General features: G+C 42.2%; 1 protein-coding gene across 18 annotated transcripts in view; it reads right to left on the reverse strand.

Annotated features, from left to right (window-relative positions):
- EHBP1 (EH domain binding protein 1) overlaps nt 1–14,649 on the reverse strand; it is a 320,670-nt gene that overhangs the window by 41,564 nt on the left and 264,457 nt on the right. For 9 of the 18 annotated variants that reach the window (XM_043512052.1, XM_038394215.2, XM_038394206.2 and 6 more), the window contains 4 exons: nt 6,144–6,271; nt 3,359–3,497; nt 3,101–3,207; nt 1–80 (listed from right to left, as the gene is read on the reverse strand). The exon at nt 1–80 is cut by the window's left edge and continues 44 nt beyond it. In XM_043512052.1, coding sequence (XP_043367987.1) covers nt 1–80; nt 3,101–3,207; nt 3,359–3,497; nt 6,144–6,271 — 454 coding nt within the window. The remainder of the gene's footprint in view (nt 81–3,100; nt 3,208–3,358; nt 3,498–6,143; nt 6,272–14,649) is intronic. The other 9 variants (XM_038394218.2, XM_043512050.1, XM_038394212.2 and 6 more) reach the window with 2 other exon arrangements.

Consider the following 14,649-nt stretch of genomic DNA (forward strand, 5'->3'; position numbering starts at 1 on the left):
CGGGTGTCAATTTGCTTTTGCTCATTCTCTAGTGCTGCCAATTCTCCTACAACATACTGACTGGTGTCTTTGAACCCTTTCTGTTAAAGAGAACAAACAAGAAGAAAGAACATCACTTGTAAGTTGCATTTTTCCTTTCCTCAAACACTTAGTAAGGCACTTACCTAAACAACCAAATATCGTGCTCACTACCAAAAAGCTAACACTTACATTTTATAAACCTCGCAATTTTGCCAAATATCATTATTTGGGTGCACTATTTTTTTTTAAAAGCATAGTTCCTTAGAGAATATTTCAGTGTCTAGATGTTGATTTTGCAATTTTAAACTACCTGATTTTTTTGAAATTCTGTATAATTTATTTCTAAGTAAGAGCTGTTTTAATACAGAACATAGTAAACCTGGAGCAATAATCCAAAGGTACTATTTATATTATTATTTACATTGATATGTTATGTGTGATTTATATTACATCCAGTTTTTATTTTGTTTTAAAATGCTAACTTTTAGGGGCCGTGTTTTGAAAAAGAACCGTCACAAGAGCATCTTGGTGACAGTGCAAAATGTGGGCTTTGGGATTAGAAAAACAAAAACTTCCTTTCTTTTTGCATCTAGTTCCTCTGTGTCAATTCTACTGATGACGCTCACCAGACTAGGCTGTAATGGTTCTTCAGATTTCCCCTACTGCAGGCTATTGCCCTGTTAAACAATGATCTGTAAAAGTATTGGTAATTACTGTAGCCGTGATTCTTATCCTGACAGGTGGCGTCAAAATCCACTGCAGTCTCTAAAATGCAATGGCACTACAAACTAGATCTGCTCCTCCTTCCCAGTTTTGTTAATCCCCAACTGCAATGAAGCCCCTGTATGTAGATTTTATAAATCACTTTAAAATGTTTTCATACCAGAAAAGTTATACAGCACTAAAAAGTCAAGTCTGTCCTCTGTATCCTACATGTTTCAGCACCGTCTTGAAGGACAATATATATTGGTCCTCACGAATCTCACAAAATTTCCACAAACATCCTCAATGAACAATCCTGACTTACAAAATAGTTGGATCTCTCACTAGGATGTAGAGAGTGGTTATTCAGTACCCCAAAGTTATTTTCATATGGCCAGATTGAGTTCAACTGCCTTTGGAGCACTATTTTGATTTGGGACATTCTCTTAGGGCCCGTCTACATGTGGGAAGCTGGGGTGTGAATCTACCTCTTGCTAGCCTAGGGCTTGATCAAAGTACATTAACGAACTATTAATGTACGTCAGCAGGGTCCACACAGAGAGTTAGTCTGTGACAGGCTAGCAAGAGGTAGATTCACATCCCATCTTGCTGCAAACTAAATGTTTGAATAGATGAGGCTGACATAAAAGTGCTGAAACATTATAGTAAGTGTATTTATGCAAAAGAAGTTAGAAGGAAAATACTACTATTTCAGGGACGGCTCCTCCACATTTTCTTCATAATCACCTATAAGCCTTCAGGAATTCTCCCCAAGGCTCTTTGAGACAGTTTTAAGGTTGAGAAGCTTAATACAGATGAGGCTTGTTTTCAGATTCCTCTTGTCCTTTGCAAAGGGATATACCTACAGCCATTATCCTTTGGGAATAGGGGGGGAAATGCAGGCTCTTTTATCATCTGTATTTCCCTATCACTGGCTAACTTGTTGCTGGATTAGTTAGAGTCTCACAACTAATTTGATTGAATTTTTCAATTGTTTCTCACAAAATATTGCTGAAAGAGTCAGTACAGCTTCACAGTCAGACAATAGGGATAATAATCATTATAGCAGGGTATTACTGCAAATAAAGATAAATTCACCGTGAAGGCTGAGAGGATGGCATAAGTCCCACAACTATATGTAACGAGTCTGGAACTTTAAGATCTTGGGCACCTGGTGAAATAGGCATGTTGATGCAACACACTATGGTCACACCAGCAAATAGCATCAGTTCTAAAGGAAACTTTTTTTCACCTGTCTCATAACCACAACAAAATTCCTGAGAGACAGACTCTAAGTGGAGTACATGAACAAGAGAATTAGTGTGGGCGAGTTGAAGTGATGTATGATATGTGAAATATATTGCCTTTCAACTAAAATTAATTGAAAACAGTATAAAAATGTCACTAATGTCAGCATGCAGAATTGTTCACAATGCTATTAGAAGATGAAAAGAAATGCTGTGTCAGGATGAAATATTCCAAGTGTTCATGTGTATTATCTGCATTTATAATGTGAATTCACTGAGCAAGACTTACCAGCTTTGCTAAACCACAACTATGCTAATAAAGTAGCTGAGCGATTGTTAAGAAGTTAGGTGATTTACTATCGGTATCACAGCATTACAAAATCTCTAACTGGCACTGAATTCCTTCAGCAAAAAGAATGATCACATTTAGACAAATTGTGGACAGCAACATATGACCACCATCAAAGACTATGTTGTGCTTCCAGTCAAAAAATTCAGGTTAAAACTTGTTCTTCCTGCTTCTGTCCCGCAGCTGTCCATCAAAAGCAGCTTTCTCCCTGCGGTCTATCAAATATTTCCCTCACAAATCAATTTTACACATGATCAGCCCATACCCCTACTGAGCTGAACCTCCCCGTTAATTAAGTGAAGAAATTACCATATATATTATATTAATGCAAACATCATTCAGCTAGTAATTCACGGCTGATCTGGATAATGGAAAGGTTGAACACCCATTAACCCAAGCCAACAAAATGGGTTGGCTGAGAAATTCTAGCAGGTCTCATGTGACTCTTCCCTCTAACTGCAGCACTGCGGTATCTGCTATTGTAATAATTAAAATCCTCCCGGTAGATCAATACTGGAATCTCTTTATGGGAAGTGCCCTGATGGAAATGTCTCAAGGAAGCTGGGGCTGTGGAACTCTGAAAAATTCATTTTTTTTTATCTGACAATTATCACCACACTGCAGACTAATTCAACAGCGCACCCCTCTCACTCTGCTTTGAATACACTGGAGATTGACATCTAAAAAACCCTAACATCTCATTTTAACAAATAAAGGCACTATTTCCACATACAGTTTGGAATTATCAGCAATCATGAAACCAGACAAAAAATTAATATACATTAAGTACTTCATCTTCTGATGGCTTCCTCTGAGTTTCAGTTATCGCTGCCTTCTCCTCATTTCCTCTCTTTGTATCTTCCTGTATTGATCTTTGCCTTTTCATCTCTTGAAAAAAGGGGAAAGACATGTAAAATTATTATAAAGCTTGATATTTGTGTATTGAAATGTGGACGTACATTATCAGGATTTTAATATATTTATTGTTAAATATTATTAAATCATAAGATGGGAAAACATGTTTTATATTTTCTCCTACCTGGTCTGTTCTCAACATATTGACTGAAAGACTGGAGCTGAGTTTTCCTGACTGTAGAGTCCTTGCTGAACACAACAGGATTTCTAAAACGTTCTGTTGCTTTTTGTAATCGCTCAGCACGATGTTCTTCTGTTCCATTCTGCCAGAAAAACAAGACATACAACAGATTCTTTTGTTTACAAATGTGAAGTCACACATTGGAAAGGTATGTTTCAATGACAGAACACAATGCGGGTTTTGCTGAGAATTTCACAACTCACATTGCTGTTTGTGTGGGATAAAACTATCAGCTGCTGAAAAGAAGCAGAGTGATGAACTTCTTTTTGGTGGTGATTGGTTTTGGTTTGTTTGGCATCATCAGGCAGGACTCTATATTACTCAACAGCGAGATCTGTTAACTATGACCAATATCTTTGAGTGATGTGGATTTTAAATGACAGATAACTCTTTTACAACTTTAATTCGTCCTGCATGGTATACATTAGTGCCAACCTGCACTGTGTATATTGCTAAACATAATCTATAATCACTTTAAAAGCATATTGCCTTTAGTCTTTCTCCCTCACAATTCTGCCCAGTAAAGAATTCTATCGTTTTGTATAGTCCCACAGACTTGTATGACAAGAAGAACTAGTTCCTAATTTTATGCCCATTGAGATAAACCACTAATGCTGGATGAAGGCTAAAAGGTAGGATTATAATACTATCCCACTGAACTGCATTTCATCAGCTATAACTTTCCAAAGCCAGATTTGTAAGTAAGCCCTTTACAGCTAAGGAAACTACAATTATCTTTTCCAGAGCTTCCTATGTTAATACTGGTAACAAATTCAAATGGTTCTATCAACATGAAATATCCCAGAAGACTGAACCATTGCAATGTGTGGAAACTGCAGATACCGAGGTGCTGTGTACCAAACAAATATTTCATTTTATACCTAATCTTTTATTATTTTTATTAAGTGTTTTGAAAGTAAATAGGGAAAGGCTAAGATGCATGACTAATAGCTAAGCCTGCTGAATGCTGAAACTGGTTATCAAAAGCTACCAAGACTTTGCCCTTCCTCTGCATTGAGACAATCAGTAATGAGGGAGTTCTCCAATGGCCTATTCTCTAGCCTCAAGGAGGCCTGGGATACAGAATCCTCAAGGGAAGGTAACAGTTTATCCTTTTCCACAAACACAGAATGCCTCATTTATAAACGTGTAAACTGCATTTTATTAAAACACAAATCCAACTCAATGCGGAAAGCTCCATGAGAACAGATGGACACCATATATTCTTTGCAATACCATTTTTAAACTCTTCGTTAAAAAGACATACACAAAGGCACACTGTTAAGTTGCACCTTTTGTTGGAGTAACTTAAAAAAAATCAATTAACACAGAAAAGCTTTATAAAGAAACACCATTTTCATCAGGTTAGCTGATATCAAATTGCCCTAATGAAGGTGCATGTGTGCCATTTATTGAACTAAGCTTTAAAAAAGTATCACACTCATTAGATGTATGTCTTTTCAGATGTATGTTTTTGGGCTGTTATGATTCTGCTTTTAAATAAAAGGTGTCTTCCTGTTGTTAGGACAATAGCTATTTGACAGTCTGAACTCAAATCTTTACCAAAATAAACAAACAAGGCTAATTTTTTAGGCCTGGCAACATGCTAAAATATCAGTGCGATTAGCAAGTAAATCCCATTTTAAGAAACCTTTTTATGACTAGGGACTTCTGCCACTTTACAAATGTATTCCTCTAAGCCCACTAATTCAGTTAGCCTTTTCAATCCATTGTATTATTCTTGGGCCAGCTTCATTTTGCATTAAATCCACTGCAGAAAGCTAAATTGAACGCAAAAATCAGACTTGATCCAGGCTTCCTTTTGTTCAAAGACAGAGACCGAAAGTCCTCTACTGCTGCCACACACTTTCATCACCAATTTATAGGAACCGACAGTGTAAGGGAAAAGCAATGAAAGTCATTGTTTTGGGACTTCAAAGCATCTCTGTATCTGGGGAAGGAAATCCTTTCAGTCAGCAGTGCTGTCCCCACAGTCTGCAGGTGGGTGAAAAGTTATACACAACTGGAAGTGCCCCAAAGCCATAGAGATATTAATGACATGCACAGGCTATTTTTTATTTAGTTGTAATAACTGAAAAGGGTCTAATTAAGCAAATGAAATGGAAAACTCAGAGGTATGTACTTTATGTTAAAATGGTGTACATTAAAGATTGACAAAACATGTAACATATATACTTGTCTTAAAATTCATTTTTCTCAGAATCACTAACCTCCAGATTCCACAGACCTGTATATATTTTTACCACATAATACATTCTAGTTTTGGTTGAGCAAAACAGGTGATGAGACTTGAAAGGGAAGAAAAATATGTGGTGTCTGCTCTCACTGCAGTCAATGAGAATTTTGCCACTGACTTCATCAGGAGCAAGACTGGGTCCAGTCTGTTTCTTCCTATGCCTTCATTTCAGATTTAAGTGGTAAGCTGAACCGTAAGAATTTAGAGGAGTTCATACAGATCTCACGATTACTCCAGCCAATTACAGCGATAGTATGACTAAAAAAAAAATCATAATATAAATAGAAAATGTGTTGATTAATACACAGAAAAGCCCCACTGAACCGCAAACTCTGCAACTGCACTGCCCTGCAGATTCTCTTCATTTCTTAGTGTGATGGATTTGATAAGAAATTATTTTCCTCATCATAAAGTACAAAACAGAAATCAGAACACACAGGTACTGAGATAAAAGCATTAATCAAAACTTACCTTAATGTCTTGGTCTGAGCTATCAGTTACAGCTTTCTGAGCAGCACTGGAGAGTGAATTTGCCACCTGTGGCTGAGCTTCTAGGAGCTTCTTCAGCTTCAAATCCACCAACTTACTGTTTTGTTCTGCTAAATATGCAAATACCATGTACAACAGAGTGAGATGCATTTAAATGGAGAGTTGCTACAACAATGTATCAGTTTAACAGAACTCGCAGTACCATCAGTTTAAACTAAAAAGTGAAAACCGAGAAGAAAAAGATCTTTGAAGCACATATTGAACTAGATCTGTATGTGTTACACATACAAACATTTCCCAAGTTTTCTTAAAAACATACACTAAAGAAAGTTAGCACTTGGCTCAGCACCATCAATTACAGCTGTACTATATTATAAAGTAGTGAATGATAAACATATGAACTGGACAAAATGTTAAGTTCCTCTCTGGCTTCTCTTTCTGATATATAAAAACTGCTAGAGAACAATTTACTTTAAGATGGAATATTAAAAATTCATCAGTTGTTTTAGGTTCTGATAACGATTCAAGTTTACAAATAATATTAATTTAACACAAGGTTCCTTGGGCACAGCTTCTCAACTTTAAAACCAGAGTAACAACAAAGCCATCTTTCTAGTAATGTTTGTTATAAATTATGGAATATAATGGAGTTAGGAGTGAAATCAAACATTTTTATTACTCCATAAAAAAATAAAATTTTCAGGAGCCTCATCCACCCCGCCCCCAATGAAGTCACTGGAAAAATTCCTAAGGACTTCGCATCAGGGCTCATAGGTATATTATTTCACTTCCCATTAATGCTTATTTGACTACATGTAAAGTACATAGTTTTTTGTATGTGAGTGGTGTGGGCACGTACACACACATTTTACACACACACATACAACCACCCAACCATACATATGACCACACACATATATGAGAGAGAGAGAGAGAGAGAGAGAGAGATTAATAGAAAATATTACAATTTTGTGAGCTATAGTCACACTGGTAGGGAGCAGGAGGTGCATCACCTGGAGGCATTATGCATGCAAGTCGTACTTGAGGTGAGCACACTGCAGAACAGCACTTGCTACATGTGTTCTACAGGTGTACCTTGCACTCCAAATTGCAGTCCTGTACCCACAAGCTAGAATGCAGGAAGGAAGAGCCAAATCCATTTCCTGACCCCACTCCTTCTAAGGCGTGGAGTTCTGTGAACAGTGCTGGACATCCTGTTCTCCAAAATATTCCTGGGGAGTTAACAACCAAATGTCTGCCTGCCTCCTACAGAAATGTGATGTGACGGGGTGTGATGAAGGACAGCTTCACTCTTCTTTGGCACACCGATGCACGGTGTCCATACTTTAGCCTGACATCTGAGTGCATACACTTATACATAAACACCATACAATAATTATAATACACAGATGTTCACGTTTTATAAAATACATTCACAGCAGCAAACGGTAGCAGCATTAACAAATATTGATGAAGGATTTAAAATCAACAACTTCCACATTTAAAAAAAAAGTTCTCAAACCAGTTTCCTTTTACTTCATTTATGGATTCTGCCTAAAATTCTATGGAAAGAAGGGTTCAGCAGGTAACATATTCATTAATCAAGTCACTGATGATCTCAAATAGAAAGGACCCCTTGCCTGTGCGTGTGCAACAGGATCTCTCCCTTACAAAAATGGTCAACAGAAAGACAGGTTGGAGAACCACTAGGTTAGGAGACATAACATAAGCATTCCTAATTGCCTTCTCCTCCCAAGTATAAAGAAGTAACTCACCTTGTGCAATAATGACAGTTCTTCTAGATGCGTCCCTAGGAGTGCTCCACTGTAGGTGTGCTTGTGTCCCTGAGCTGCAGATTGGAGAACATCAGTAGCAGGGTCCATTAGGCCCACACATGCACAGTCCCCAGGAGTGTAGTTAGCATGCATGGGCTAACCCCTCTCAATTCCTTCTCTGCTGCAGAGTCATTGACAAGAACTCTGATGTAGAGAGGAGGTGGGTAGACTGTGGAGCATCCACCATTCTTGAAGAAGGCGATGGATGAGATTGCTCTTGTGGAGTGTGTACAAACTGAATATGGAAGGGTCATGTTGCTAATTCGGTAGCACTGTCTGATGCAATTCGAGACCCACTTAATGAGCCTTTGGTTTGATATTGCTGAGTCCTTGGATCTTCCCACAATGGAGAAGAAAAGTCTAGGACTCTGGTCTCCAAATTTTCCCCTCACCCTTTCCTTACCTGGTTTGCACCCCCCTGGGAGCTGTGGTTGGGGGCCGGGGCTGGGAGAAGGGCAGGCAGTGGGAGCAGGGCAGGGCAAGGAGTGAGGCCTCAGTTGGGGCCAGGAGCTAGAGCCAGCTAGAGTGGAGCTGGGGGCAGGCTGGGGGCTGGCCTGGGCCCCACTGGGCCCCAAAAATGTTCCTCTGTGCCCCCCTAGGGGGTGCACCCCACAGTTTGGGGATCACTGGTCCAGTGGACTTCCTGAAGGTCCTTGTCCTGTCAAAGTAGAAGACCAGGGCTCTCCTGACATTGAGGGTATAAAGTATAACCTCCCTGTTGTCTTGGTGAGGCATGGGATAGAAGTCTGGAAGGTGAATCAATTGATTCATGTGAAACAGAGAGGTTACCTTGGGGATGAATTTTGGATGCGCCCTGAGCACAATCCAGAAAGAATACTTTGTAGCGGGGATGTGCCCATCAGGGCTGCTATCTCTCCTATTCTTCTGGATGAGATAATTGCTATCAAGAACGCCATTTTCGTTGATAGATATGTCAGCAAACAGGTGGCCATGGGTTCAAAATTAGGCCTAGTCAGCCCTCTCAGTACCAGGTTTAGATCCTACATGAGGGTAGGAAGTGGAGGCTGAGGGAAGAGGTTTATTTGATTATACCCTTGAGGAATCGTTTTGTGGTTGGGTGTGACAGCACTGAGTACCCCTCTACACTTTGGTGAAAAGCTGTGATAGCTGCTAGATGGACCATAAGAGAGCTTAGGGATAGTCCTGACTTTTTAAGGGTCAGAGCATGGTCTAGGATGTGTGGAAGAGATGTGGATGTTGGGCAGATTTGTTGGGACATGCACCAAATCTGAAACCTGGACCATTTCTGCAAGTAAGCGTGTCATGTGGAGGACTTCTTACTGTGGAATAGAAACTCTTGTACTTCCCTGGAGCAGGAGCTCTCTAAGTGCTGGAACCACCTTTGAGGAGCCATGCTTTGAGGCAGAGAATCCCCAGGTTGGGATGCAGAGTACGCCCTTTGTCCTGTGAGAGGAGGCGCGGAATAGCCGGGAGGGAGATTGATGGGCACGTTGCGACCTGTGCCAAGTAAGGGTACTAGGTCTGTCTTCGCCAGGTAGCAGTGACCAGAATGACATGAGCACTGTCCCTTTTTATTTTAGTAGGACCTTCAGCAGTAGAGGAAACAGAGGGAAGGTGTAAAGAAGGTCCCCATCCCATGGGAAAAGAAAGGCATCGCCCAGGGAGTGCTGTCTCATCGTCACCCTGGAGCAGTAGCATGGATATTTCTTGTTCTGGTAAGTGGCAAATAGGTCTATGGATGGTGATCCTCATCGTGTGACGAGGGCATGTAGCACAGATGGGTGTATCTCCCACTCGCAACTGAGACTGTCTACTATTGAGTTCTGTGGGCCGGGAGGAAACCCGCAGACCGGGAGATGTCATGGGAGATGCACCAGTTCCATAATCTCATTGCTTCCTCACATAGGGAGGGTGACCTGATTCCCCCCTTGCTGACTAATGTAGAACATGTAGGCTATATTGTCTGTTAAGATCTTTGTGTGTGATCCTGCAATCAGTGAGAGGAAGTGGACACAGGCATTCTTGACTGCTCTCAACTTGAGAAGATTGATGTGGAGGGATACCTCTGCAGGTGACCATTTGTTGTGTCACGAGGCCGTTTAAATGCATGCCCCACCCTATGTGTGATGCATTGGTGGTAAGGAGCGATGATGGTCATGTCTGCGAGAAGGGGATCCCTTTGCACACATTGGCCAGGTTCTTCCACTAATCTAAGGAGTTCCTGATCCTGATAGGTAGTGACAGAGGTTTGTCCAACCTGTCCGTTTGGTCTGTAAACTGAACTGAACCACAGTTGGAGGCATCGCATGCGGAGTCTGGCATACGGTATCACTAGCATGCCTGCTGCCGTATGTCCTTAGAGTTGGAGGTGGAGCCTGGCCGGTACTTGTGGGCTGAATTGAATGGGTCTATGAGTGAAACCAGGGATAGGAACCTGTGTTGAAGGTTAGGAGGGCTTTGCTCTGTAGGGTGTTGAGGTCAGCGCCTATGAATTCCAGGTGTTGCTCTGCGGTGAGGGTTCACTTCTGGGTGTTGATCTGTAGACCCAGTACTGTGAACAAGTGTATCGTAGTATCAATGAATTGGTGAGCCTCCTGGAGAGATCAGGCTCTGAGGATACAATTGTCCAGGTATGGGTAAATCATTATCCTTTGTGACAGTAAATGAGCAGCTATCACTGAGAGAACTTCGGAAAATACTCCAGGAGCCGATGAGAGCCTGAAAGGGAGGACTCTATATAGGTAATGATCATGTCCCAGAATGAACCTGAGAAATCATCTGTGAGCTAGCAGGATCAAGATGTGAAAACAGACATCCTGGAGGTCGAGGGCCAAAAATCAGTCTACCAGTTCCAAGGCTGAAATGATCATCGATAAGGTGACCATCTTGAGCTTCTGAGCCTTGACAAACTTGTTGAGAGCTCTGAGGTCTAATATGGGTCTCCAACCTCCTTTCCTTTGGGGCATTAGAGTAGAATCCCTTGCCTCGTAGATGTTGAGGTAGTGGTTCTATGGCTCCTAACTGGAGGAGGAGATCTATCTCCTGTAGCAGTAAACTTCAGTGAAAAGGATCCCTGAAGAGGGATGGGGAAGGGTGTTGTGGAGGGGGTAGGGAGGTGAAATGGATGGAGTACCTGGATTGGATGATCTCTAAGACCCATCGATCTGATGTTATGGAGTCCTAAAAAAGAAAAGGAGTATTTGTGGCACCTTAGAGACTAACTAATATTTGAGCATAAGCTTTCGTGAGCTACAGCTCACTTCATCGGATGAAGCTCACGAAAGCTTATGCTCAAATAAATTCGTTAGTCTCTAAGGTGCCACAAGTACTCCTTTTCTTTTTTGCGAATACAGACTAACACGGCTGCTACTCTGAAACCTGTTATGGATTACTAGGCACTGCAAAACGTTGCTGATTGGTGACCAAATGGGTGTACAATGATGTTGGTTGTATCAGTTGGGGGGAGTGGTCTTGTGGCGCCTCCACCTTCCCATCAAAAGTGGAGCTTAGATGCAGGGGGTTGGGATGAAGGTTGTGGGCCCAACAGCTTGCGTTTTGGGAATTGCCCTTTCTTTCTTTGCGGCTGGTAATGATGCTAAGGTTGGTATTGAGCCGCACATGACCTATGCTGGGACTGAGAACTAAACTGTCTCTCTTGCCAGGGTGTATAGATTCCCAGTGACCTGATGGTAGCCCTGGAATCCTTCAGAGTATGAAGGGAAGTGTTGGTCTTTTCGGCAAATAGCTTTGTGCTCTCAGTGGGAAAATCTTCCATCGTAGACTGAACCTCTTTCAGGAATCCTGACAAGTGGATTCATGACTCTTGTTGCATCACCACTGCCATGGAGATGTACCTAGCTGATCTGTTGGCGGTTGATCAAAGGCCAATTGTAGTAATATTTTTGCCACAAGTTGCCCTTCCTGTATGATGGCCTAGAAGGATTCCCAATGTACCTCTGGCAGTTTTTCCATAAAATCATTACGTTTATTATAATTTGTGCAATCGTATTTGGCCATGAGCGCCTGATATTTGGCAATACGGAACTGTAAGGTGGACGAGAAATACACCTTTCTACTGAAAAGATCACGGTGCTTCCAATTCCTGTCATAGGGCATAGCTCTGGACTGGTGTTGTCGGCAACGGGAATTGACAATGTCGACCATGATGGAACTGTGTGGAGGGTGGGAAAAGAGGAATTCCGATTCCTTGCTAAGGACATATTTTTTGTCCATACATCTGCAATTTGGCACCACTAATGCCGGGGTTTGCCACACTGTTTTTGCCAGGTCTAAAATGCCTTCATTAATTGGGAGGGCAATCTTTGAGGAGGATGAAAAGTGGAGAATATGAAGAAGCTGATAGTGGGTGTCCTTGACCTCCTCTAGTGGTATGTGGAGGGTGTCCACCACCCTCTTCGCCAGCTCCTGGAAAAGATGGAACCCGTCTGCCAGAAATGGTTGGAGAGGCATAATGACTTTGACCAGAGAAGAGGAGGACATGGTCTTTTGTGTTATGGCTTCCTGTTCCTCTATCTCCTGAGGCAGTTCCAAGGTCCTGGATGCATTGACCAAGGGTGTGGGCCTGGAGCATTCTTAGGCTTGAAGCTCGAGAAGCAGGCTGTCGGTGTGCCACCCAAAGGTCCCAGTATGGCTATAGTGGTGGCATAGGACCTAGTGGAGCTACTCACAGGTGGCTGTACCAAGATGTGGTGTTGGTAGAGCCATCTGTGGGTACATTCTCAGGCCTTGTTGGTAGTGGGTCTCATATGGAGCTTGGGAGGAGTACTGTGAGACCATCTCCTCTGACTCATTATCTGAACCCTTGGTAGACAGCAGAGGGGCATGGCATGGCGATATCCTCCATGTCCAGGGAAAGCTTGGTGCCACGATGTACGCTGAGGTCTCTGCTTTGGTGGAATTCTGCCAGTGCCTAATGTCCCAGTGTCGGGAGAGGGGAGGATGGAGACCTTGTCTGCACTGGTCTCTCTGGTGCCAGGTGAATTGCTGCTGGCAGTACTGAGGCCAATTCATGTACCAGGAGCGTCTTCTTAGGGTGCTTATTCAGTACCAAGGGACAAGACGACTTGGTGCCCTTGCCCATAGGGTCCGTGGGCCTGTCAGCAGTACCAGGAGCGATGGCCATAGTGAGGCATGGATGCCGGACTGAGACAGTCTTGGTGCTGAGGTTACCAAGCGAAATGGCGATCGTTTGCAGCTATTTCTGGACTTATTTAGGGGACTCTCTTTTTTAGAGAACTTATGAGATGGGTCCCTGGCCTACTTCTTCAACTCACTTCTCTTAGATGTCAAAGATTGTGGGGAAGATTCACGTCCGCCAGGAGACTGAGGTTGGAAAGTTGCCTCAATGATTTTCTGGTGGAGCTCTCAGAACTCAGCCTGAGCTGCTAACAGAGGGTACACAGAGTGCTTATCCATGACCGGGACCGCCTCATTGCAGGTGTGGCACTTCTTGAAGCCAAGGGAGCCGGGCATACGCCGCTAAGGGGAAGGGTCCCCAGTGGGAAAAAGGCCAGAAAAAGAAAAGAAGAATTATAACTAGAACTACAGCTAGAACTATAACTGGGAAAACTATCTGACTGCAAAGCAAACAGAGGAACAATAGTCTGAACAGACTGCTACTGGCTCTGTGTCTAGCCAGGGGCGGTTGAGAAGGAACTGAGGGGGGGTAGTCTGTGCGTGCTGACTAGCCTCATGGTGCAGCATGAGGGGGAACAGCGCATGTGCGGGCCCAATGGATGCTGCTACTGAAGTTCTTCGATCAGCAGTGTAGGGATGCAAGTGCACCTACAGTGGAGCACCCATAGGGACACTTCTTGAAGAACCAATATTTACTGGAAAATCTTTTGATAGACTTCTATTTCAGGCACTCAGACTAGATGATCGCAATAGTTTCTTTTAGCCTTAAAATCCATGAATCTTTTAAACATCAGTTTAATCCTAACACTAGAAATATTCAATATATTTTCTGCACAGAAAATATCAAAGCAGAAATAATAAATGACATGATTCAAGCATATTAGGCCTGCACATTAGCCTGCTCTGAGTGATATTTCAAATGGAAGTATTTAATTATTTGTTGCTGGAGCTCAAAACACCCAATTCACTTCATCCAAGACATGATCAACTGACATAGGCAACCATTGTAAACAAAGTGATGTATAGATAATAATCAATTTAGTGTACAAAGAGCCGCATATTAAGTAAAGCATTTTGATTTAGTATACAATGGGTCAGATCCATGGGTCCAGCCAGTGTAGACAGAATGTGAGGACTTGTCTACATGGTGGGGTAATGTGCTTTATGGGGGGGGGTCTACGTGTTGCATGTTCATTGCTCTGTGTAGACCTTGCTGATACACTTTCATACAGTGCCGTTTGAAACAGTATTATGTTAAAATGCACTAGGGAACTTTCAGTGTGCACCAGCAGGGTCTACATGGACAAATTAATGCACAACACATTAGTGCAGTTTAGAAATCACACCCTCCTAGAGCGCCTTACCCCACCAGGTAGACAAGCCCTCAGTCACAGGATGGCTAAAGGCTCTCCCTAGCACACCCTTGTTCCTGGTGCTGCTCCATGCATGCCATACTTCTCTGGGCTGCTCTAACTTAAGCCAACTTGTAATGGGCCCAAAAAGCAGCCATGTGG

The sequence above is a fragment of the Dermochelys coriacea genome, chromosome 3 (assembly GCF_009764565.3).
Source record: "Dermochelys coriacea isolate rDerCor1 chromosome 3, rDerCor1.pri.v4, whole genome shotgun sequence".
NCBI lineage: Eukaryota > Metazoa > Chordata > Testudines > Dermochelyidae > Dermochelys > Dermochelys coriacea.